Source organism: Cavia porcellus, unplaced genomic scaffold (genome assembly GCF_034190915.1).
Source record: "Cavia porcellus strain 051 isolate PalLab524CR breed Dunkin Hartley unplaced genomic scaffold, mCavPor4.1 scaffold_15, whole genome shotgun sequence".
NCBI lineage: Eukaryota > Metazoa > Chordata > Mammalia > Rodentia > Caviidae > Cavia > Cavia porcellus.
The window spans coordinates 3,122,627-3,149,629 of NW_026947498.1; the positions used below are offsets into that span (position 1 = coordinate 3,122,627).

The window sequence follows — 27,003 nt, forward strand, 5'->3', positions numbered from 1 at the left end:
TTTTACAAGGATTTGAATCCAGAATCTTATCTTTATGTCATTTTAGCGCAGTACATTCAGTGGCTTACATGGCCTTGACCTTGCTGGCCTGGCACACTAAGCAGCTGACTTAATGGTATGAGCATGTGCGTGCACACCAGTGCGTACATGCGTAGATGTGTATACATGGTGTTTGAGACAGAAATGTCTCTGAGAACTGTCCCTTTATTACATCCTGGTAAATTGTTATTATTTTGACTGGAAGCTTGTTATTTGCTTCTTCTCACATTTTCATACATCTCTGCCCAAAGGCATATTAAGTGAGCTTCAGGCTCAATACCAACTGTGTCATCTTACCACGATCCCTTGGAAACAAAGTGTACCATTGATTCATGCTCTACTTCTATTTCTTATGACGATGACTTCTGTCTTTTAAAAGCAAATGACATTGGTACAGTAATGCCTTTCCCAACATTTTCAGGTTGCGTTTCATCGGTACTTTTGGGGTTTTTTATTCCTCAGTTGTGGCCCCTCACACTAGACTTTGGTGGTTTGTTTACCACTCTGTAAGACTGCCTGTAGTCTAATTTGCCTAATATGTAGGTCTTGTGCAGAATGACAATGCTGGGCCCCTTATTAAAAAGTTACTCATAATTTCAAGATGGTAACAGAAGAACAATGAGAGCAGTGTGGACTTTCCGGAGAGTGCGGCCTGTGAGGGTGGCCTTGCCTGTCTGCCTGGTCTGTGGGGAGAAAACCTCCTGAGATGCCCCATGCTATCATTCATGAATAAATGAACCCATCAATGAAGGAATATTAAACTTTTGGTGAAAGGAGTCACTTTGTAAGAGAAACCCGACAGCTTTTACTTGCCTGCTGAAGCCCTCCCAGAATCACTCAGGTGAGAGGGGAAAAAATGGCCGAGTGCAGCTATTTGTAGTAGCAAATAATCATACTTTGTGTGCATGTGAGACTTTTCATCTTCAAAATACTTTCAAAACATTAATTAATCCTTACAAGAGCATCAGTGAAATTGAAACTAGAAGGAGAATTTGAGGCATGCAAAATTTAATTACTAATATTAAAATTTGGCAGACAGCTAGCTCTCCTCCTACTGGCGTAGTCACAACACATTCCACGTCATCTCCTCTCCTGGTTAAAAACAAAGAGAACATGGGAAATTTTTTCTTCTCTCTTAGTCTGTGGCCATACCACCATGAATGCACCTGATCTTGTTTGTTCTACGGTATTGGTCAGGAAGAAGATCCTTTGAGAAACCTCAGGGGGGAGAAATAATAATATATCTGAGTTCTTTATTCCCTTCTGAGTTCCCTTAAGAATCTGGGATCTGGGATCTGGGATCTGGGATCTGGAAGCCAGTGAAGGGTTGTCATGAGCACAAAGTGAACTCACTTTGAACAAAGACGTGGAGAATTCTGTGAGGCCCAAGGCAAAGCTCAGCCAATTTTCCCAAACAACACAACCACTACTGCCACCACAAACACAAAAACAATAATGATGGTGACGTCATGGAATTCTGGTTACATTTGAATACTGTAGAGACGTCTTTATCTGTGCTGTCTAGTTTGAGGGGCACTGTGCTTGGAAAAGTTGGGCCTTGTGCAAGACCCAAGTGGCTGGGCCAAGGAACCGTGTAATACAGAACTACAAGCATTTTGAACTTTGGGATTCTTCAGGCGGGAACAACGGGGCTAGGCTACTGTTGTGACTTAGTACAAAACTTTTCACACAAGGCAGCACCTGGCCTCCTGCACCCTCAAGGACTCTGGGGTTGTGCTAATGTTCTCAAAGGCTAATGTTCTCGAGGCTCCTGAAGGGAGGTGAAAATTCTCCATTTCTTAAGAGTGGGTTGTGCATAAGTAACTATGTGTTAGTTGGCTTTTCATCGCTGTGACAAAATACTCAAGAAAACCTGAAGGAAGGAGATATTTATCTTGGCTCATAATTTCACAAGTTTTAGGCCACAGTTGGCTGGTTCTGAGGCAGAAACATTGTGATGGAAAGGCTCGATGGAGGAAAAAAATTCCTTAGTTTGGACAGCCAGGAAGCAGAGAGGAGTGAAAAGCAAGAGAAGAATGGACAAGAAAGAGCTCCCACGTCACACCCCTGATTTCTCCCTTCAGTTAGACTCCATTTTTAAATTTCCATTACCTCTCAATATACTATCACATTAGGAACTCATCAGTGGGTTAATTCACTGAGGAACTTTTGAAACCCTTGTGATCCAGTCACCTTCTGAAGGCCCTACTTCTGAGCACATGAGATTTTTTTTGGGACAGGGATACTTTTGATTTGGACTGAAAGACTTCTTTTCCAAAAGGACTATATGGAAAGGGGAGAGATAAAAGGGTAAGACTGCAGAAGAGAAACTTCACAAACAGAACTAGCCAGGTTCAAATGTTGTTATTTTCTTCTTCAGATCAAGATTTTACAAAAATTCCTGGGTGCTAAGGTTTAAAACACTGCTACTCACAGTAGTAATCAAACATTTGCCTGCCAAGTGTCTATTTTCTTCTTCCTAGAGCACAGATATCCTACCAACTTTTTCCTTTCTGGGCTTTTGGGCCATGACTTCCTAGGCTGGATCCTTTCTTGTTGACTACACTAGTTTTTTTTTTGTCTTTTTCCTTTTTATCGGTACCAGGGATCAAACTCACGACTGCCTGCTTGCAAGGCAGGCGCTTATGCCACTGAGCTAAATCCCCAGCCCCGACTACACTAGTTTTGATTCCTGGTATTTTTTTGTTGTCACTTGGTAGACCACTGAAGGCCAGTCATAAGTCCCAGGAGGTGGTAGTGACAGAGTCTGAAGAAGCTTTAGATGGTGATTCTTGGCAAGAAGATGACTTGAGTCACACAGTTTTGAGACTGAAACTTGCTAGTAACACTTTACATTGAGTTGGTGGTGGTGAGGGAAGAGTCTCTCTTTAAAACTCCCAACTACTACACAGCCTGATGCCTGTTATTTACAAAAGTGAAGGCAGACCAGAGTTCCTGGCCTCAGATTCAAATATGAGGCCATTTCACATCATTTTGGTAAATCCTGTGTAGTAGTTTTTTTTTTTTTTTTTTTAAATATGCTTTTGAGTTTCTTCACATTCATTTAGCCCTGGGTGCCTGGGTCTTCTCCAGGCCATCATGCTTCAGAAGCCAGGGTTGCTGGAGGCATTTGGGCTTGATTTATGTATGGAAAGTATTTTCATAGCGTGTTGCAGTGGGCTTTGCTTACTGTCCCAGCCATCCATTCATCTCAGAGAAAGACACAACCAATTTGATATGGTGTAAGTTCTTATCTAATTGTTTATTTGCCATTCACACTACTTATAATATTGGATTTACAGAATAAACTGTGGTACAAAGAAAGTAAGGCTCCAATAGCCCCTGGGCAACAGCAGCCCAGCTGTCCTGATGGGCTGGGCATGATAGATCCTCCCAGGAGAAAGGTGGCTGCCCACCCCTACTGTGCACAGTGGACTGACGGTGGAGTGCCTGCTTTCCTATGCTAGTTAGAAACACCTTAGAGAGGGAGTTCTGGGAGATTTTCTCATATCTTATCTGATTTAAGACCTGAACTTGACAGCTCCCCTTGAGCAGGGGTTCAGTATGTCAGTACCAGGCAACAAGATGCCCACACATCAATTTCCAGGATGCTTAGTGACCAGAGGCACTAACTGCCCCACAAATAGACATTGGGTGGAGGCCAGAGGAGAACTGCATTTCTCATTGAGTTTTTAATAGATGTGTTACACTGTCATTTCAATTTGGAAGTTTATTCTTTCCACTGATTTTTATACATCCAGAATAACACATATAACCAACAGTTCTTTTTGTTTTTTGCACATTCATTTCCCTTAGAACAAAAGGTGAACTTAAAAAAATTGGAACCATGCTATAGCTGTTTACAAAAGTGAGTAAGTAGCTCATTTTTAAGTCTAAAATAAAGTAGAAAGAAGCATTTTTTTCTACAGTATTTAGCAAACATAAGAAAAATCCTTTGAAACACATAAAAATTGAAAAAAGTTATTACAGGCATTAACAATATTTTATAATGAAGCTTAAAATCTATTTACATACATAAATACAATTAATTTTGTTGATGCAACCCTTCTGGAAGGGGAAAAAAAGCCAAAGGATCAGCTTTATCAATACTGACCTGGCTGAAGGGAGGGGAGAAAATTCCCAATGAATAAACAAATCAAATGAAAACCCAAGCAAATGTATACTCTAGGGTAAACAAAATGGTACTTTGCTCAGATGTAAAAAACTTTTCTGAGATTACTGTCAATCTATTTTTCATGTATAAAAGACTCAAAATATGTCATTCTCCAAAAAACAAAACCATCAAAATAAAAAACAAAAACAAAACCCCACCAGGACGGAATGTCCCAAAGAAACAGGTATTTCTAGACAGAAATCTGCAATCCTTAATTGCAGGACATTTGAGTGAAACCATTCATTTCCTTTCCAATCAGAGCATTTCTGTTTATCTGCACAGAAACCATAGGCAGCAGAAAGGCTATTTACTCACTGATTATAATTTGCCCAGGAAGGTTCTGTTGCTGCATTTGGATAGCAAGCAGATCCAAAACGGTTGGCAGCATCTCTGTTCTGCTGGAAGAAACCCATAAGCAGGAGAAAGGCTGACTCACCCTGTTCTTGATGCAAAGGGAGAAGAACTGGACCTCCTTGTGTTCTGGACATTTGGTATGGGATGGGTGTGTGCTATCTCCTTACAGAGAATGGGGAACACAGGAACACAGAAGGAGGAGTTTGGAGGAGGAAGTCAGGAAAGAGGGAGATAGCGGAGGTGCAGCAGAGAGAGAGGAAAATGTATCTTCAAATAGAAAGACAGCACGAAGTAAAGTATGTGCCTGTGTTAGAACATATGAATAAGCAGTACAAATGGCTTATTCAATCTTTCTTTTGCTAAACCAAAACTCCTAGATACAGCCAGTTATTACATGACTAAGAATCTTGCTGATACCTTAATTTACCTGGAAGCAACAAATAAACAGACACATCAATTTACCTGAAGGCAATGAATATACTTCCTTAGTGAGAAAAATGTGTGAAAACTACCTCCAAAATAATTACAGTTTGAATTTTTTTCCTGAAATGATTAAAAACTATACATGTTGCTAAGGGTCTGTGAAATTCTGAACTGCCAAACCAGTGGGTCTTTAACAAAGTGACAAGCCCTCTCCATAAAGGCTTTGAGATGTGAGAGATTATTTTGCTTCCTGCTTAGGGTATTAGGCTGGTTTTCACTTGGAATATCTTTCGCTACGAGAATTAAGGTGAAAAATATACACTTTTGCTTCATCTTTCCCCAGTACTTTGCTCTGGTCAGATATGGTAATGGGCTGAAAAGTATCTAAATTAATTTGAGGGAAATGAAATTTTAAAAATTACATTTTTAATTTTTCTGACACTTGTTGTAGTTTAGCTGCAAAATATAATATGGAATAACTTATGAAACTTGATTGTGGAGGGAGTTATTTCTACAACACAAATGAGTATATTCTGAGTTTCTGTAAGATGTTATAGTTCTTCTCTAGATAAGAACCTGACATCACAAGCTGCTTTACTCTCTCTTACCAAAGTGCTACTGCATCTATGTAAAACAAATAATCAAAATATATATATATAAAACTCAAAAACAAGTTGTTTTTAAATAAGTCCAGCTGTTTTGCTGCCTGCAGCCAAAGATCTAATTTGAATGCTTAAATTTATAAAATAAAAATCAAACACTGTTCTGAAGTCCTGCTTTCAAACACTCTTCAGAGTTGACCTGAAATTGTTTCAACTAATTTAAGAGGTACGTTAAATAACCAGATCATTTAGAGCATATATATGTCAAAATCAGCAGTATTTACGAGTTGTACAAAACTGCATTCTGACCAAGTCCTCCAATAAAAATAGTGCCATAAAATTTACAGTGACATTGGATATACTTGAACTGTATACATGGGCAGCAGTGACATGAATCTTTCCTGTCATGCTGGTGCACATAGATGAAAGTGCACGCACCCCTAGGGTAGGGTCTCAGCCTGGTCGAAGCCAAAACAAAGGTGTTGTTCAGCGGTTGGCACGGGGTTTCCGACACAGGTGGGACCATGTTCTCCCATGCGATTCCATCCAGGCAGGCAGAAATCAGCTCTTTGAGGCCTGCTTTTGGACTGGCTCTCTGAAAAATTCAGCTGGATTCTTTCAGCCCTCAATGTTACTTGATCTTGTCCCCCCCTTTTACTCCCACTTTGGGGGGATGGCTAGAAGTTTTGTTCTGCATCAATGAATGGATGTTATATCAAAGAGAAATATTTTCTTGCTCCCCCAGGATTGAAAGGTTAAGGAATTCCTAAATTCATCATTTGGTTCCTATGTAAATACTGCTCCTCCACACAGCTTACACTGGATGTGTTCTGCTACAAAGCATGTCTGAAATTACCAGGCCATGTTATAAGCATACCTCTAGGCAGAAATTAAACCCTTTCCAGAGGTGTAATCACTGGCACCTGTCTGAGTCTTCTGGGACCGGAGTTGAGCATGTGTTTGAAGGGAGAAAGCCAGATCTGAGACCCTTTGTTGAGCCTAGCAGAAAATTCTGTAGTTTTGATCCTTGGAGTGGCCCTCAGTTTCTAAAATCCTATTTAAAACATTGCTGCATGAGCTACCAACTTGTTTAATTAACATGAAAGGGAGTTTAATGTAAACAATATTTCTAGATAACCAAGTGATCACATTACCCATTTTTTTTTTTCCTCCAGCCTTCTTCAATGTGATATATTTAACTTTGGCTACTATACAAAAAGTACTTGATATTTTTCTTAATATAAGTACATTTAAATAATTAAAAAAGTATCAACACATAAGTAACTGTCTGAATATTAAGATACATAAATATCTAGGGATTCCTCGTGGGAATACAGTAGTTAAAAAAATGACCCAAAGCTGTAGCTGTCTCAAAAACATAAAAAATAAAACTACACAAAAGTTCCAAAGAGAAGTTAAATAAAAACTTATAGAAATGGGAATTCTATTTCTCAATTGTCAAAGCAAGAAAGAAGCAAGCTCAAATTTTTATATATATGTAAAAACAAAAACCGTCCAGATGCAAATACGCATTTTGCAATTTATAAGGTGCAGAAAAGAAAATCAGAAATAAAAGAGACGCCAAACAAGATGCGCTGTGTCCTCCCCGCTCCCGTCCCCACCCTCCCACCCCACCAAAAAAAAAAAAAAAAAAAAAATCCTAAAATTCCACTCTCTGGAATAGACAACTTGGTTAAAAAGTCAAGGGTATAAAATCTTTCTTTTATTCACAGCATTGCTAAATCAGAAGCATTCACAGTTTCCCTCTGGGAATCATCCTGTTTGCCTTACAACGTGCCCACGTGGCGGTGGCGCTGTGGACACCCTCGCGTCGTTTCCCGCCGGAAAGATGGGCGGGCTGGCCGACAACGGAGCGAACTGCGTGGCTTCGGAAGCACAGGAGGAGGCCGAGGCCGGCCGGTGCCGGCTGGGTGCCGGAGGACGTCCCGGCCCGCGCAGGCTCAGTAGGGCCGCCACACGGCCTCCTCCAGGCGCGCGGCGGGCGCCATGTTGGTGGGCGAGTTGCTGTGGCTGCCCTCGGCCTCCACCACGTCGCTCTGGTTGGGGAGGCTGGGGTTGAGCAGCGCCGAGCCCGTGGAGGCGTTGGTGCAGGGCGGCAGGATGCGCGGCGGCGACCGCTCGCCGCCCACCATGGAGAACTGGTAGGAGCCCGCCGAGGCCCCGTAGTACAGGTGGTAGGAAGGGGAGCTGGCCTGGAAGGGGCCGCCCTGCGCCTGCGACGAGCCGGGGTAGGGCGGCGGCAGGTACGTGTGGTAGCGCGTGGCCGAGCTCATGGCCGACATGCCGATGCCAATGCCCGACGTGACTGGCGTTGGGGAGTAGGTGAAGGCGCCGGGGTAGTGCATGCGAGGGTCGGAGATGGAGGGCAGCGCAGTGAACTGGCGGGGGTCGCCGAAGGCCGTCAGGTCAGGAGCAGCTGCGGAGCAAAGGAGATGTCACGTGAGAAGGGAGCTGAGCAGGGAGCTGGGCAGCCCCTTCCAAGCTTCCTTCCAGTTACTCCTGTCCGGAAGGAAAGAGCGAGGGCTACCCAGAATGCCACTGTCCCAAAGGAGGACACACTTCCCAGAATGCTCTTGCCTGGGAAATTAGGGAACTACCCAGAAGGCTACTACCCAAAAAAATGGAGGCCACCAGAATGCTCATGCCCAGGAAGTGAAGGAACTACCCAGAATGCTACTACCCAAAAAGATGCAGAAATTACCCAGAATGCTCTTGCCAAGGAAGTAGATGGACTAAATGCTAATGGATCAGAAAATCGAGAGAAAAATATATAGCAATGGCAGATGATAATACTGATAGGTAGGATATTATGTAATGTGGCATATATTAAGCGATATAAATATATGTGGCTATATGCATAGTATAAATAATGTAAAATATAGATTAAAATATTGGTATGATCCGATTGCAGCCTATTGGCCTATCTGGTTGATGCCAGTTTTTGCATGTCATTGGGCTTAAGAGTGAGTTTTACTTTTTTAAATGGTTGGGAAGGGTGCATAAATCTAAAACAGATTAGTGTTTCCTGATGTCAAAATTTTAGGGAATTCGAAGTTCATTTCCCATATATCAGTTGGAACACAGCCTCACTTTTATAATTGTGCATAGCTGCTTATGAGTTAGCACTGCAAAACTGCATGAGGATGACAGAATTGTAGGGATGGCTAAAATGTTCCTTGGTTCTTTGCTGAAAAGCTTTTACTTATCCTCTAAATTAGTTATTAGTACCACTTAGTATACTGATTTTATAACCAGTATATTAATATATTCACCATTAATATATAGTGATTTATGTAACATAATGGCATTTAATATAATTAATGGACACATTGCTATATTAACCAATAAAGTTGATTATATATAATATAAATGTTGTAGTATATTGCATATATTTAGGTTGAATCCTAGCAAATGCCACGTTTTAGCATTTGGTTGAAAGTGGGTATTTTCAATTATTTAATGTATGTCATGCTAGTGAAGGAGTGAATGACCATGAATATCATTATCACTCATCTGTTTCCCAGATCTATCTTCAGAGTGGTTTCCAAATCTTTAGAAACCATACAGCTTTAATTTCATCTGGATTCTTTAATATGTGTTTCTCTGGTTGGTTAACACAAATGGATATAGAACTTTGATTTATTCAGTTCATTTTTTAAATATTTTGAAATTTTACCAGGAATGGCAAACCTTTGCTTATAAAATTTACTTTGTTAGGACTGTAAATTTACAGTTTTACAAACTGGCTTTGGCTACACTGTGGCTCACTGTATCTCTCTACATTTTTCTAGCTTTCAGTCTGCCCTAGGGAATTATGAGAGGGTGTGAGTGCCAGGAAGTGTCCCCCATCTCCTGTAGATCAGGGTTTATCGAAAGTGGCACTGTTTACGTTTTGTGGCCAGATGATTTTGTAGGGTGTTTAGGGGCTGTCTTGTGCCTTGTAACCTGTTTGGTAGTATCTCTGGTCCTCACACACTAGATTCCCGAGCACTTGCCCCACACTGCAGCAAACCAAAATGCTTCCAGACATCACCAAACAATGTGAGAGTGAGGATTAGGGAGGCACAGTCCCTCCTCCTAGCTGAGAGCCGCCATGGTAGATATAAGATGGTGTCCTGGGGTGGGCAGGACGTAATTGTTACATCAGCAGACCCAAAGCAACAGAACAGAGCAAAAGCATCAATTAAATGTTTAAAATTTTAACTTCTCAAGTCAGCATGCAAAATAACTATAGGCTCAAACAGTATGTGTCCTGTGTCCTTCTGAGTTTAGGGTGATGGAGAAACTTGAGGGAGTCAGAAGGTTGCTCTGAATGGAAAGCTACCAGAGTGGATTAATCTGGTTTTTGGAAGGCATCGGCTGTTGATCAATTTCCTCATATTTTAAGCCTATTATTCCAGCAGGGAGAGCTAGTGTGTTCTCATTCTTATATTCTCAGGCCCGCATGCTCGCTCTCTTTCTCCCCTCCCCCATATTCCCTTTCTCCCTCCCTCTAATGATCTTTTATTGCTCTAACACATTAAAAAAAATGAACTCTTGTGTACATTTGGGATGAATGCGATGAGGGGATATACTCTTCATCAGAGAGGTAATTAAAGTTTATAGAAACAGCCAAAGTCTACAGCAAATCCCTCCACTAATGAGGAAACCAGGAGTCTGACTTTCAAACAAACACTCCTGTTAATCTTTTCAAAGCAAGTCAGACACGTGGGCAGGGAAAAGTTGTAAACTGACAGTAGTTCTGGGGCTGCCCTTCCTTGGCCCCTCTCTAGCTTATTCTCAAGCCAGGCCGCACCTCATTCCACAGGGCTCATCCCTGCCTACTTGTTGGTGCCATCTGTGAGCAAGCTCTGTGTCACTTGTTTTTGCTTATACAGAGAGCTGTGACATGTCAGAGAGGTAACAGGAAGCTTCACTCCATGTTTTTCCAGTTAGGTTTACAGGGAGAAGCTGAGGTAGGAAGAAAAGCATTAGACCAATATGGTTAATTTGTTGTCATCTGATGCAATGCTGTGGACACAAATGACTCTGCCCATTATTCCTCTTGCTTCATTCGACCTAAAATAAAAAGGTGAATCTACTGGAAAAATGAATGAAAGGTCACCCTGTTTCACAGCAGTGTCTGGACATGCTCTGCCAGTCTGTTGCAACTACCACATGGTGATGTGGTGATGGTACCGAGTTACCGGAATCCTGAGTGAGTCTGTGATTTGTCATGGGCATGAGTACTGGAATGATGTTACAGTCTCAGCTGTTGGGGAAACAGTTCTTTCATTTGTGGGCAAAATGTCTGAAAGATCTGAAATATTGTGGTCAGATTATTGTCTTTTTTTTTAAGCACACATTTGATAATACCTTTAGGTACTGTCAGATTCAAGAGCTCTATTCAGATACTATATTTGTTTTCATATGTCTGGTCCAATATTGGTTATTAAAGACCAGTCCTGTGCAAATCACCCACCCAGCCATAGCTCATCTATCCTTTGAGCCAGCCTGGTGCCTCCTTACTCAGTAGCAAGATGAGCTGGGACCCCTGATATTAGGAGGGAGCCTTTTAAGAGTAGGAAATCTGGGGATTAGGATTCAGGTATTTTAGTTGGAAATGTTTCCCCATCGAAGGGACTAAATATTTGCCATGACAGCTCAAGTCTTTGCTCTGCAGCCTGACAGGGATGAAAGCAGCCCCACTTTGGGGCCCCTCCCACTGCCCCCAAAGGATTAAACAACCTGAGCAGATAATGGCTGCCTTAAAAGGATCTTTCGCATGACTCAGATTAATGCATGCTGCCTGTCGCCCAGGTTGGCAGCTACACATTAATTTTAAAGAAAGAAAGAAAGAAAGAAAAACCTCCAGATGACAACTCTTTTCAGACGAGGTGTGGAGTCTGTCTGCGAAGGATACAAGGAGACAGACAGAGTCCACCTCCTCATGCTGAAGGGGGCCCAGGTGGGATTGGGGGTGGGGAGAGGGGCAGCACACAAAGCTGCTAGGAGGGATGAAAAGGAAAGGCAACCACAGAGCAGTGTCAGGTTCTCAAAGCTATCCGCCTGGGCAGTAACTTTCTTCTATGTATTTTACCCCTACCCCCACACACAGGTTTAGGACAACACTTTTCAGGGCTGTGCTCTGGGCTTGGTTTTCAGAGGGAGTTCTGCCAAGTTGAAGAGCAGTCTCCCATGCTGTTCTATGCCACTGATGACAGCTCCTTTGGAATTCTCTGGTCCTCCCTCCAAGGCAGCACAGGATCATTCTTGGGTGCTGAAATGGGGCCTAAGTTTTATCTGTGTCACATTCACATACCATAATGCGTCTTTTACTCCTTGGGTAAGTGAAGTTCAGGTTATTGAGAAGCCTAACGGTGATTTGGAATTTTGAAGTACACATGGTACTTACTCCTTTTTTGTTTGTTTTTAAAGCCTCCCTTCTCTCTGAACACTAGTGCACTGGAGGAACTTGACCCCTAGGGTTTTTGGACTATAAGGTGCCAGTTCTGGGTGGCAGCAAATTGAAAGGACTTACAAAATACATTCCTAGGGACCGACCAGAAAAAAAAAAAAATTAGCAGGGACATTTCCAAGAAAAACAGTAATTGTTTCAGATGAAGACCATTCATAGCTAGTGGGGAGAATAGCACCACAGGGAAGAATCAGTAAAACCTGACAAGTTCCTTTGGAATCAAACTCTGTTCCCAAAGGATGAGTTTTGAGAAACCACAATTTGAATGGATGCCATACTTCCTACAGCATTTGCCATGAAAATGCTGGCATTGATGGTCAAAACTAATGTGAAAACTGAACACTTAAGTTGGCTTTCCTGTTTCACTGTAGCAGCATGGAATATTTGAAGACAGTGGTTTTCAACTGGGGAAAGTTTTGTGGCAGTGTCTGGAGATGTTTCTGATTGTCACATCCAGGAGAGGGATGCCCCTGGCACCTTGAAGCCAGGGATGCTGTAAAATATTCCATAGTGCACATGACAGCCCTCTGCAAGAAAGTTATTCGCACCAAACAAATATCAACAGTGCTGCTGCTGAGTGGCTCTGAGAAAGCATTCAGTGAAGCTCTCTCTAATCAGCAGCTAAAGTAGCTTGTGAAATGTCAAGCAATCACGATTGTCTGGAAAACACAACATTTCACAACATTTAAAATGGCAGACATGACTCCTTTGCCCCTTTCCCTGCCCCTTAGTCTGCTATGATCTGATCCCAAGAAAAGAGAGAATGGTCACCCTCCCCCCACACGCATGCAAGCGGGTGTGCAGGCCTCATAACACTGAAGTGCTCTGAAGTTATGCTCTGAAGTTATTCTCACAGTTCGGTTCGGCTCCGATTTCAAAGCCCCAAACAGTAAGTTTCTTCTTTTGCCTTCAACAAAGGAATTTCTCTCTGTAACACTGATTTCCCTGCGCCTGAGCAAAGGTGAATGCAAAACCCAAAGGGCTTACAGGTTAAATGACTAATATTTAATGAGCTCGCATTAACAACAATTATGCTAAACATGACACCTGGGCTTTCCATGCTGCTCCTCTCACCCCAGCAGGTAGTTGGAAACATCTCCCTTGGTGAATATGTTGCAGATATGCTGCAAATATGTTTTCAAAAGCCTTACTTGAGAGCCGACTAGAAAGTTCTGCAGAGAGGCTTGTCATGCCACTGGCACGTCCAGGCGAAATGGGTGTTGCGGGATGTACGGAAGGAGTGGTGATGGATCCCAGGTATTGGTAGGACTGATCGTAGGACCATGGTGGGGATGGCTGGATCTGCCTAGTATCTGCAGAGAAATAAAGAAATCAGTTATAGGTCAAGCGGGGTGAGATTTAAAGAATAAAACATAGTTTAAGAAGAAACTGCCAACCTCTGTTTAAATATATATGGATGTAACCTGTTTATCAGTATAATAAGCCTAACTGGGCCTAAGAATCTGCCTCTGTTGAGTGATTTGTGTCCTAAAAGGTTCTGAAATGCAAGTTACATGTGATTCTCAGAGATTTTCATGTGATAACTGTTCAATCACACTAATAAAGACAATGAAGGGTGTGGCTTATGGGTTACGTTCCTGTTCGGAATACTGGGCTGCAGCACTCAAGAGTTCACATTCCGGCTGCTCTACCATTTCAGTTTTACCAGTAATTACAGTGATCACTATCAGAAAGGTTTTGTAAACTTGGGCGGTTACCTGTCTGTCAGGTACTAGTCAGCAAGCAAACAGCAGGTAAGAGTTTTGCTATTTTTTGTACCTTTGGTAAAATTATTCCTTGGGCTTTTACATCCTGGTAAGGTGAGCAGTCTCCCAAGGACAGCACAGAAAGTCTGGTAGGGCAGCTGGCAATGAGCTTAATGACCAGACAGTCTGCCCTTCTGTAAGGCTTGAAGTTTGCAACCTTTACAGGGCAGATTTTTTTTTTAAACAGGGATTTTCTTTATTGTCATTATAAGAGGCCTGGGACAGATAAGAGACAAAAGTCTGACTTCAAAAGATTTAGACAAAATGGATTTTGTAAAGTTGACTGCAACATTCAGAAGTCTCTTAGTTTTCAAATGCATTACGCAGGTCATAGATGAAAAGAGCTAGGGGACTCTTGCATTCTTGGTAAAATGTGCAGTGATATTTAAATCATACACTGTACTCACTAAGGACAGTTTTATGTTTCCTTAGGATTAAACATTAATTTTCTCCTGGGGTCCCACATTCTTTGTGAACAACAGCAGCAGCAGACTACAGTGGTTTCCAAAGGTCTCCTCATAATCAGAGTGTCATGAGCCTGGGAATAGCAATCTGGAAAGAACAGACTTCTCTAGAAAAAAATTAGGTGTAGGTTTTGTATATGCCATGACATAAAAGAAATGAATAATTCCTGCTCATAAGTGTTCAGATCTGCGCTCTCCAGGCTTTGCCTTTTCAGCAGTTTATCACTTTTGAAGTTTATGTGATTTTATCTATTTGAAGTTGCCACAATGGACAACCTAATTAGACATTTGGGGATCAGATCTCCCTTCCCACTCTTCTGGTAGCTTGCCTTTCTCCTTCATACTGATCCATTTATTTCCTTTCTTTTCCTGAAAACCACTGAGTTTTTACGTTTCTAAAACCTTGTAGTTCATGGGCAAATATTTTAACTTACAATCATTGAAATCTGATAATAGGTCTTTATTTCATCCCACATTTTAAGGGATTTGAAAAGATGGCAAGGAATAAAGAGCTGGTCCATGTTAAACTCAGAGAAAAACATGCTCAAATGCACCTGAAACTCCTGTGCAATGTGACAGCCAATAGTGTCCCCAACGATGGAGGCAACACGAGTGGCAAACAGCTCAGTATTCCCATGGTACTTGAACTATTTTGCTCCAAGTGGAAAAAAAAATCACCTAGTCAGATACTGTCTGTAAGACATGTGTATGTCTTATATACACATTTACTTAGTGCCTATATAGTACTCAGATATTTTAATCACTTAGAAAGCAAACAAAAGAGGTTTTTATAATTGTCATAAAGCCCTCCAGGGTGTGAATTGTGGTATAGTAATTCATGCTTGTTGTGTAGACAGCCTAGCACCCCTAACCCCATGTCTAAAACCACACTAAGCATAAAGTATTATGCTATGATTCATGCTCTGTCATGTTTTACTGTAGTGAAAAGTTGTGCTAGGGTTTTCTAAACTCATAATTAAACCATGCAAACGTTGCATAAGATTTCACAGCCTTTTAAAAATATGCTTTGGTAAAATGATCTTTATGATTAAAGTCCAAGTTCTATGACTTTGTTTTTAAACATAGGGTTATATATTCAATGTTATCTTACTTCACACCACAACTGAGCTTTCCAGGTGTTGGTGTGGGGACAGCAGTGAAATATCTGAAGCCCACCCTCCCGTCAATTTTCATTCCTGTGGCCATGGAGGGCGATGCTTGGGTTCACTGCCAATAATGGGCCAGAAGGTGGTGGTGGTGAGCCTTTCCTCACAGTTTTGGGTGTTTTCTTTTGCGGGTATTATTAATAACACACAAGACCAAAACAAAAACATGACAGTGTGTTGCGTTCTGTATTTAATATTTACTGTTTTTGCTCTGATGGAGTCAGCATGAATTTATGGAGGCAAACACTGAACTGGCAGCAGGGACAGTGGATTCTGGGCCTGTCTGTGGAATGGGCAATTAGGTGACCTTGGGTTACTCTCTTGGCTTTCTTACACTTATCTCTGGAAGAGGATGGGTTCTAAATCTCTCCCAATGGTGACAGAGCAGGATTCTAGCCACATAAATCCTTCCCAATATTTCTTTGCTTAACTTATAGGTTATTTTTCCTTGTCACCATAACTATGTATGTTCTAGACGGGGAGGATGTTAGGAAGGGTAAGTTGGGAACTATCCAGAAAGGCCATAGGCTGGTGGAGAGAAACCATCATTCTCCAAAGCATGGGGCTACTTGTTCTTGAACGAACTGCCTCTGACATGTAATATGTGCCAGGTGTGTGCTAGTTAAAACCAATATAGTCCTTGCCCCACTGAAACTTTCATCAGTGAAAATCTCTACAGTGCTTGGGAAGGTGTCTCACCTTTCTTAGTCATCCTACTGAGAGTTCATTCATTCATTGGTAGGCTGGTGACTTGCTCATTCTTTCGTATTTCCACAAACACTTTTGCTTTATTAGGAGACTCACTAGTGAATGGACCATAGTCTCTGCCTTCTGGGAGTTACAGTCACTAAGCGAAGGTAAGGAAGTGTATCCAGGCTGACTGGATTTGAAAGAGCAGCTACCAAGGTAGAAGCAAGATCTCTAGTGGTATTTGTTACATGCCTAAGTTCTTCTCTCTGAGAGGAACACGCTATGGAAAGCAGAGAACAGTATGCATGTTTTGGTTTGAAAAAACCAAAAACATTAGACTAGCTTCATCATGAACTAGCTGTATGACATTAGGTAAATTCCATGTTTTGTCTTGTTTAGATCCAGTTTTCTGATTTAAAGGTTAATAGTGAAGAAGAATAAGATACATTGTATATAAGGCATTTATCAAAATTTCTGGTGACAATAAACACTGAATAAGTCTAAGTTTTTTGTTTTTCTTAGACAAGGTCTCACTTCGTAGTCGAGGGTGGCCTTGATCTCACTATGTAGCTCTGATCAGCGTCAAATTCTCTGTCCTCCAGCCTCAGGTTTCCAAGTACTGGGATTATAGGTGTGCACTACCATGCCTAGCTAAGGGTGAATAATTTTTATGATTTGGGGAAGACATCCATGCCAAGAGATATAGCTGATGTTTACCAATAAGGCAACATATGCTTGCTCCAGGATTAAGCGCAGGTAATTTGTTTTGTTCAGTGTTAAAGGGCTCCATGGCCACATCCTTCAGTTCTGAAGAGGATCTGGGCATAGAGGATTAAATGGTAAAGGAGTAAAAACACTGAAAATCTGAGATGAACATTGAGAAGTCAAGAATTCAGTATCTCAGCAAAATGCAGTTTTCCATTAAATTAAAAATTACTGAATTATAAAATTTTAAGCTCATGCCTTTCTGTATCCTGTCCCACCCCAAGAAAAATGATGTTTTACTAGAGCTACTTTACCAAGGCCATTTTGTAGTGGATTATTTTTAGCTTTCTGATTATCAAGTAATGGGTAAAAAAAAAAAAAAAAAGAGCCTTCTTTCTCTGTTCTGAACCCTATTCCTTCCATTTGAAATGGGAGCTGAGGAAAAGGAGCAAAATAGGGACAGGTAGGGCCGAAGCTAGTGGTGAGCTCAAAGGTCCAAGGACATACAGTACATCACTCCATAAAAAGTGGAGTGCTTTAACTTACAATATCACAGTGTCTCTAAAGTCAATGACAATCCTATCAAATAATTTATGTCAAAATGTCCTGCCTGCTTCCAGTTTCAGCTCCAAAAGAGAAAGAGCTTATGAGTCATCATTATTGTTGTTAAATCAAGAAAAAAGCTGAACAAACTGAACATCCATGACTGTTCTTAGACCTGCTAGAGAACTGGAGTTTGTAGGGCAAGCTGCCACCTCAATATTCTGAGAAGCAGAAATGTACAGACCATCGCAGTGTGGTCTCTTTCCTGGGAACAAAAGGTGTTGTATGTATATTGATAGGAATGGTTACTGGTGATTCTGACAGACCGCAAGAGCCTGCGTATCTTGTCTAGGAGGAACACTATTGCAGTTCCAATTCAGGAACTCCACTAGGTTCTCCTGGGGTCCAGTATAATTGCGAGGCTACAGTTGAAAGAGCTTCTGGACATAGACTATTCAAGAGCAATTTGTAGTGAAGCCCATACATGATAGAGGAGGCAAAAACGAAGGAGAGTGGAGGAATTGGAAGCCTCTGGTGCCAGTAGCTGCAGTAAACATTCAGCAGAGACCCACTCCTGCTTAGATGAACAGAGGACCTCACTCTAAAGGGCTGTTTACCTTGGTTCCTATGATTGTGTCTAACTTTCAACAACAACAAAAACAAAATTACAGTATAGGCAGGAAAATACAACCTAAAAGACAAAGTGCCAGAATCAGACTCAGATACGATACAGATTTTGGAATTACCAGCCAGGGAATGTGACTATGATTAATTAATGTGTTAAAGATATTAGTGGAAAAAGATGACAACATGCAAAAATAGGTAGGAAGTGTAACAAGGAGACAGAGACCATGTGAAAGACTCAGAAGGAAGTGTTGGAAATGTAAAACAGTATACAGAAATAAGAAATGTTTTGTGGCTCATCAACAAACAAGATACAGCAGAAGAAAGAATAAACTTGAAGCTGTGTCAACGGAGACTTCACAAACTGAAAAATAGAGACATTGAGGGGAAAACAAAATAATCCAGTAACTATGGGATAATTTCAAAAGGTAAAACATATACATAACTGGGAAGAGAAGAAAGAAAATACAAAAGACATATTTGAATGTCAGGGGCTAAAAATTTCTAAAATTAACGTGTCATGGTTTACAGCTAAGATGTCCTTCACTGCTCGTGTTCAGAAATGGGGCTTCTTGGAAGATAGTGGGGTCATAAGGGTGCTACATTCATCCATGGATTAATCCATTAGTAAGTTCATATGCTATTATGTGGCAGAGCCAGGTTGGAGATGCATCCATGGTGGGGGGGGTGCCCTGGAAAGGTATATTCCTATCCCTGGTTCCTCCCCTCTCTCTCTGCTTCTTGGCTGCCATGGCTTACATAGCTTTTCTGTGTCCTTCTACCACTCCTTTCCTCCATGGAGCCAGCCAACTGTGGACTAAACCTTCAGAAATTGCGAACCAAAATAAACCCCTTTACCTTTTAAGTTGTCAGTATCAGGTATTTTGTTCCAGAAATGGGAAAATGACTAATACAAAATGACAGGCACCAAACCACGTATTCAGGAAACTTATAAAACACCAAGCAAAATAAATACCAGATAGGCACCTAGCATGTAGTATTCAAACTGCAGAAAACTAAAGAGACGAGAAAATCTTTAAAGACGATGGGGGTAAGCGGGCGACTCCTTAGCTGTACAGGAATAAAGAGAATTATTATAGATTTCTCTTCAGAAACCATGCAAGCAAAAAGAGTAGAATAAGATAAAAAGTGGAAAGATAAAAGCCACCAACCTAAAATTGTAAATACAGCAAAATTATCCTTCAAATGTGAAGGAGAAATAAAGACATTCTCTGACAAATAAAACCAGAGTTATTCATTGCCAGTAGATGAATCTGGCAAGAAGTATTAGAAGTATCAGAGACAAGGAGATGACATAGGCTACAAACTTAGATCTATATAAAGGAAGATATGGGAAATAAAAACAAAGGTAAAAGTCTTCTGTTTAACTGACCTGAGAGACAGCTGTTTGATGACAGTTACAATGTGTGTGACAGTAACAGCATGTGAGTAAGTGACTGTCGGTAGTGACAGATAAGACAAAAATGGCACGGTTTCTGGGCTTAAGTTATTCATGTGTTTTTCAAACTGTAGGGCAACCACTAATCACATTTTTTTAAAGAAGCATAATTGATAGGCTAAGACAGGAGGTAAAATGCAGGCCTGTAAGTGTTCAGTTAAAACCAGAGATGACAGGAAAAGAAGGGTAAAAAAAAAAAAAATCAACTGTGGTGCACCAAACAGAAAAGTTATAATCATGAAAAAAAGAAAAAAAGTTATAATCATGGTAAGATATTGATCTGTCACAACAATTAGCTTAAACGCAAATGGCCTAAATGTGCCAATTTAAAGGCAGAGTGCCAAGGTAGGTTAAAAATGAGATCCAACTCTATCTCCTACGAGAGATTCACTTTAAACATGCATTCAAATAAAAGTAAAAGGACAACAGAAGATACACTGTATTATCACAAATCGAAGAAAGCCAGGACAATTATGTTAATTTTATACAAAGATGACTGAAGAAGAAGATTCCCAGGTATAAAGAAATAATAATGGCAGCAAATGCAACACTTAGGGGAAAATTTGTAGCATTGAACCCATATTAGAAAAGAATGATCCAGATTTGGTAATCAAGCCTTCCACATTAATAAAGGGAAAAAAAGATTTTAAACCTACAGGAATCAGAGGAAAAGAAATATAGAAATTAAAATGGAAATCAATGAAATTGCACACAGAAAAGTAAGAACAATCAGTGAAACCAACGCTTGTTCTGTAAGAAATGTCAGCATCTTGCCTTGTCCTCACAGTCACAAGAGAAGACAGAGGGAGGAAGATACCTGGTCTACCCTGACCCCCGACTTCTTTGGTTTTTAACACTATCATAAGCTAGCTTTGCAGCACTACCAGAAGGACTGTGATATCTTCTCTAAACAGGGACCACAGATGTTGGGGCTCCATGGCGTGGTTATTATTAGTTACAGATCCCTTTACTTGGCTGCTTGGCTGAAACCAGGCCTTTCAGTTACTTCTCAGGGCCACTCAAAAATAAAAAGTGGACAGTGAGGTATGTCATGGTGCTTGATCATCTATTTTTTAAAAAGTCAAAACTCCCTGGTGACCATGTAAACCCTTTGGGCCACTCTGTTTTCTTCCCCCCACTCATTCAGCTTGGAAAAGGCAGGGAGGTGCCTGGCATGCCCTCTCAGTGCACCTCAGTCATGGGCAGTTGGTGTAATGCCCTCCTGGGTGCCTTAGAGCACACAACAGGATGTGACTCAGGACTCAGAGATGTGAGTCAGTTTCCAGGGTGACGTGTCAGTGCGAGCCCCAGTGGAGGTTCACATCTCATCTGGAACCCTTGGAATGGAAGATCTGGGTTCCCTGAATGCTTCACAGCTATCCTCAGAGTTAGGTGGGATCATGGCCCAAGGGGCTGGGTATGCTCAGCTATGCAAGGAGCACTTCCCAGGAAGTCCCATGTCTTTGAGAAGCAGAGTTTCCTCTGGCTTCTGTGGCAGTGAATGAAAGTGCAGCATAGCACAGAAAGAGATCCCCCCCTCCCCATAGCAGACACCAGATTAACACCTTGACTGTATCAGTGAAAAATCCATGATAACATGAGTCAGTTCCCATCAGTTTCAGATACTGGAAAAGAGGTTGTGAAAGAGCTCTGGGACTTGCCAATCATTTATCTCGGCTGGCTGCAGACATCTTGGTTAGTCATGTGCAGCTCAGATGTGTTCATTGTTCCAGCAATTACTTTGAAGGGAAGCATCTAGCCCAAGCCAGGACAGAGACCTGCCTGGGTATGCTAGGTTGCAAAGGCCTTTAGGGGGCCTGGGAGGTGGCAGGCTGCCTGCAAGAGGGCAGAAGGGTCCTGTGTGGCCACATGTGTACCACTCACTGTTTCTGGGACACAAATTCCTTACTCAGCCTCAAGAGACTTCACAGTTTTGTGGTCAGGGCGATGCGAATCCCGTAATGTTTGTTCCTAACATCAGGGCTGCTCCCAACCCTGATAGCTCACCCTAGAGTCCCTCTCCTCTCAAACCTCTGTTTCCTCATCTTTAAAAATGGGGGTAACCAGACTCACCTGCCTCACAGGTGTGAGAGTTAATTAGTGTTTGTGGCACAGCTTTGAGATCTGCAGATGAAAGGCTCGCTATAAATGCAAAGTGCTCTTCCTCATTAGAGTTGCCAGACAGTTCCCAGGGGAAACAGTGCAGCCCTCACCAGGAGGCCGCTCCTCTCCGCCAGATCAGCCTGAGACAGACTTGTCTGGAAAAGGACTTGGCATTGAGGCAGAGTCCTCTCCACTCAGGGTTCAGGGACAAGTCACTGGCTTCTGGAAGGATGAGCACTAGTAAAACAAGCCTCGTTCTCTGTTGCCATTGTCCGAAGTGGAGGAAAAGTGGCCATCAGTGCCACAAGGATAGAGGAACTGTGCACTGAGGACTCCAGCAATGTCTCTGCCACAGCCTCTCCTGCCTAAGAATTATTTCCTTGCAATTGTGTCTGATTAAGCATCCCTTAGAGACACCTCTCCCCTAAAGGTTTTCTGCACCCCAGCTGCCTGTGTTTCTGCCCTCTATGGACACTCTGGAGGTCCAAAGGAGCCCTATATAGTCTGGATAAGTCCCTGTGATGCCAGGCCTTTGGATGGCATGTTCAAGCACCCCACTGATTTCCTTCCATCCTATTACTTCAGTGCAAATCTCAAAGCATGGGACATAACAGTGCTTTCTGCCCCCTCCATGGGGAACACCTTTCTTCAGCACCTTTACCCTCTGTTCATTCCTTGAAAGGGTTAACTGAAATATTGTGTGAAGAGTCCCTGATAGCCTCTAGTTTGTGGCCTAGTTCTTAAGGTACCGTGAGGACCCTCAGTCAGGGGAAACAAGTCACTGATTCTTCCATGGAAGCTACAAGCAGGACAGCTGTGGCATCTCCCAGGATGACCCAAAGCTTAAGAAACAGAAATCTCTGAAGGAACGTTGCCCTGAAGGTAGCATATGCCACGCAGCACAGTGCAGTATTTGCTTGAATGGCCTGGGATGGAAACATGAAAGCCAACTGCTGTCCAGGTTGGCCAGGGAAGGCCACAGGGTTTAGCTGGTCTTTGTTGTGTGCTAGTGAGGAGCCTCTGGCCTCTGTTTTTTCCAACTACACAGATGAAATAAGAGCCATCCATTGGGAAGATCCTATTAAGTAATGTGGCAGGAGTGGTCAAGGTTCTCATATTGCACCAAGGTAGCAGCAGACCCAAAAAGAAGAGATGTTCTTTTAGGGACTGCAGGGGCTTAAGATGACACACCTTTACCCATGAGTCATTAGGCCAGAGAATGTGATGTCCAGCTCAAAACAAGATATGGTCCCCCACAGCAATCTGTCATTCTACTGCAGCCTGACTTCCTGGGGGGTTCACCCCCTCCATTCTTGCAACCCCTAGCTCTCTGTCCTTGGGATCGCTGGTGGGAGAAGTGAAGGGATGCTCCCCACCAACCCCAGTACAGCATTGTCTGGGTGCCTTCCTCTAGCCCAGTGGTGGCATGCAGCAGTGGGGTTTATTATCACTGAGATGTCTAATGGCTTCACCATCACTGTGCGGCCTTGCTGCAACCCTAGTCTTTATGTTAGCACTTTGTAGTTAAAGTGTCAGAACTGCTTGGAAATGTACAAGTGTCTTAAAGACCATGAAGCAGTCTGTGCAATACCGCATTCCTCTGTTCCCTGGGCCCTAATTCATCATTACTAGATTTTAAGTAGAAATTCTGGTTTTATGTGACAAACTCTGAAGCATGACATTCAAATAAAATAAGAAGAAAAACCCAAGGAAAAAGGAAAGAGAATGTAAGACAGACAGTACAGTCTAGAGAGTGCTGGAGAGAACATAGAAGATTCTCAGGGACCTGTGGTTTATGTGGGTCCCAAGCATTTCTAGGATTTGGGAATCTCTTTCCTAACAGGGCAAAGGTACCATTTTGGAGTCTGAGAGATTTGGACAAACATCTCAGCTTGGCACCTCACTTTCAAGTGACTGATGCCTGGGAGACTCAGTTTCCCCACTGGGGAGGTTAAAATGACTATGTCAGTCATTAGGTTACTGGAAGGATGATATGTGACAGTGAGCCTGTCATCACTGTGGTCCCCGCCACCCAAGAGTCAGGACATGGTTTTCCTTCCTTGCCTGCTCAGAAAAGAGTAATGACAGCTAGAGAATACTGCTCAGCTGGGTGGTCACCAGAGATTCCCTGCCCATACTGATGTGCCCCAGAAGACAGAGGAGAGAGAGGCTTGGCCCCTTGGGGTCACCAGGAATGAGACTTTACTTAGCCAGCCAGTGTTCCAAGGTTCAAAACTGATCCTCAAAACTAGCATCAGCCCTTCCTCCTACCAAGCACTAGCTCTTCGGAGGGTACACCTCAGCCACTCTGCAGAACCCGGCCACGTCAGAGGCACACAGCAGGGTCTCACAGTCCCTGCCAGGACATGGAATGCAAAATGGAGTTCCGAGTCAGAAATTCACTGTTCTTTGTATTCTCAGGTGTGTGTGACTCAAGTTGATGGCAACTCTTCTTTAGGAGTTTCCATTTCATGCTTCTAACTCAAAGAATATACTGATGACGGCAAACAGGGCAAATAGTAATTCCTCCACATCGAAGTGTCTAGCCACCTTTGCTAAGTGCTCTTGAGCAAAATCAAGTGCTACCTCCATGTTCTCTTCCTGTTAAAACATGTAGCATGCAGCACTCCTGCCTGCAGAAATCTCATCACTCTCATTCTTTATACCGCAAGCATTATTTTCTTGCTTCCCTTTCCCATGCATTGTGCTTGGGCTCTTAGAGTTACCTCCCTGCAGAAGGACCAGGAGGCCAGAACCTGGGGGGATTGCCAGGTGCAGTGTTCAGCCTCCTCTTCTGCACATTCTCTAGCATGACCACTACACTCAAGTTCTCCATTGTACAAGAGGTCAACACATTGCCAGTCCAATGCCTAGCTGGAGAGCAGAGTGAGCTATGTATGATTGGTGGCTGTCCCTTTGCTTCTAATACCTCCAGTCTTCATGAAGCCTGTGGGAAAGTCTGCCTGTATAGACAATGAGTTTCTGCCCCTTAAAGGCATTGACATCCCTTCTGACATCCCAGCTGGCCCCTCCACTACATTAGAAATGATGAGAAATCCAGGAAGCATATTCACTTTGCATAGGCGAGGCCTTGTTCCCCCAGTGAGGAACAGCTGCCATTCACATATCTACTACCTGATCTTTGGGTGGCCTCAGAGGAACAGCAGGATGTGCAACCATGAATTCAGCTCCTGTTCACAGCACCCTGTGGCTCCACCAACTCCAGCTCATGTACCATAGACACAGCTTTGGAGTAGGAATGCCTGGGACACCTCTTAAACTTGAGGCTTCTCCATACCCCAGAAGCCCTCAAAATATAGCTCCTTTATGCTTCTCTTTATTTTTCAAAGTTGCTATCAAGAACAGTGAGAAAGAAGAGGCTACACCATTCCCATATCCTAGGCACATTCGTAGGCAAGTTTTGAACTCTTTAGAGTAATGTGATTTCTTAGGCTTTCAAGCCAAGGGCAATCATTCTCGATTTCTTTTGTCTAAGTTCCTATGCAGTGATCCCCTCTCCCACCTTCCTGTGAGATCCATGTAAAGGGCTTTGTTCACTTAAGTTTGCAGCCATTTTTCACACCCCAAAGAACTGACCTTGGTGTGAACTAATCAGGATTGCAATAGATTAACAACCCAGGTTGCCAAGGTGGAGTTTGTAGCATCAAGGAGACCTTTGAAGATAAGAGCCATGTGCGCTTTCACAAGCTCATCCCTGGTGCTCTGAACAAAGGACATAAACTAATAAAGTCAGATTCATCTGGGGGCAATCTCCACTCGCAGAGGAATATCACCCCACACTCTGATTCAGAAAGGCAAACAGAAATCTGCTGGAATTCTTTTAAAGTCTAACACAGATCTCCATTTAAAAAATGACACACATGCACACAGTGACAGGAAAAACTCCTGGTAATAAGCAGACCTCTGATGATCTAAAGATCCACAGCTTCATTTATTGACTTAGAGAAAGTAAATGGCATTTCAAATACAACCTTCATACTTTAATAGATGAGGTCACCCTGAGAAAGATGATACAGAGCCCAACAGAGGGAAACCTCTCTCCAGAGAGCTGCTTTGATTTACAAGGTCAAGGAAGCCTTCCTCATAGAAGTGGTAGGTTTTTTAGTGACTTGAACTAAAGCAGAAGAATTTTAAAAAAGAAATTAGACCTAGAGGATGAAACAGCAGACAGTAACAAAATTGTTGCTCAGTGAAAGGGAAGGCCTGTGCCGATCAGAGCTGCTGGGGTCCTAAAGAAGTCATAAATCATTCATGGACAACCGAGCTGCTCACATGTGTGTTGGGTGCTGAGATCCTGCGTGCCTCACACAAACTAAATCCTGGTCAGTTTCCTAGGTTGATCTAAGTCAGCAGTTGTCCTGTAGGTAATTTCTCCTCGGGAGGATTTTTAGCAGTATCTGAAGATGTTTTTGACTGGCTCACTTAGGGCTCAGGCAGTGCTAGTGGTGGCATTTATTTTGTGGCAACCAGATATACTGTGTGACATCCTCTAGGATGACCCAACCTTGAATAGCAAGGGAAACTAGGGAGGCCATACTGCCATAGTGGTTTGTCACCATGTCCAACCTTTGATGCTGCAGACTCCACCTTGGCAACATTTGTTGTTAATCTGTTGCAATCCTAGTTCACCCCAAGGTCAGTTCTTTGGGGTGTGAAAAATGGCTGCAAACTTAAGTGAGTGAAGCCCCTTACATGGATCTCTCAGGAAGGTGGGGGAGGGGATCACTGCAGAGGAACCAGAAGTGACTTGGAGAAGTAGGTGCTCCTCAGACTCGGGGAGATTGCGTACATTGTACCCTGGGTGGAATGCACATGGAAGAGAGGGCTGAGGGAGACGAGTTGTGAAATGAGTGCCTCCTGGAGCCCTTGTGGGAGTTCAGGAGTGGCTGCTGTTTCCCTGCACCCAGGGAGAACTCCATTCCCACACCAGGGTTTGTCTCAGGCCCGGAACCCAGACTCGGAGCATGCACATCAAGGCCTGGGTGAATTGACCAACAAGACTGCTCTGGAGCTGACCATCAGCTTTGCCACCTGGGAAGGGACAGGTCGGCACTTGCCTCTCTGAAGCTTCCTGGGCATGAGTCACATGTAACTAGATAATGATGCATCACTGTCAGAATTTCTGAAGTCACCTTCCAACATATCATGGAATGATGGAGCAACCTCAGACACTTAGCATGCCAGTCCCATCTCAGAGAGAGCTGAAGGACAGAGAAGTAAAGGAACTTTGTTTCCAGTGACCCATCAGGGCAGTGACAGAACTCCTAACTCTTTGTAGACAACTGTTGTTTCCATATGATGATTAGAAAGCACGGTCTCCTCTCATCCAGTCACCATGTACTAGCAAAATGGAAGGACTGACTGGAACCTCAAGGAAAGAGAGATGCATTCT

At 42.7% G+C, this 27,003-nt stretch overlaps 1 protein-coding gene across 3 annotated transcripts in view; it reads right to left on the reverse strand.

Moving 5' to 3' along the window:
- Positions 1-3,754: 3,754 nt before the first annotated feature.
- Runx1 (RUNX family transcription factor 1) overlaps positions 3,755-27,003 on the reverse strand; it is a 233,096-nt gene continuing 209,847 nt past the window's right edge. For all 3 annotated transcript variants that reach the window (XM_003462213.5, XM_005000091.4, XM_063224452.1), the window contains 2 exons: positions 13,222-13,383; positions 3,755-8,029 (listed from right to left, as the gene is read on the reverse strand). In XM_003462213.5, coding sequence (XP_003462261.2) covers positions 7,554-8,029; positions 13,222-13,383 — 638 coding nt within the window. In that variant the 3' untranslated portion in view covers positions 3,755-7,553. The remainder of the gene's footprint in view (positions 8,030-13,221; positions 13,384-27,003) is intronic.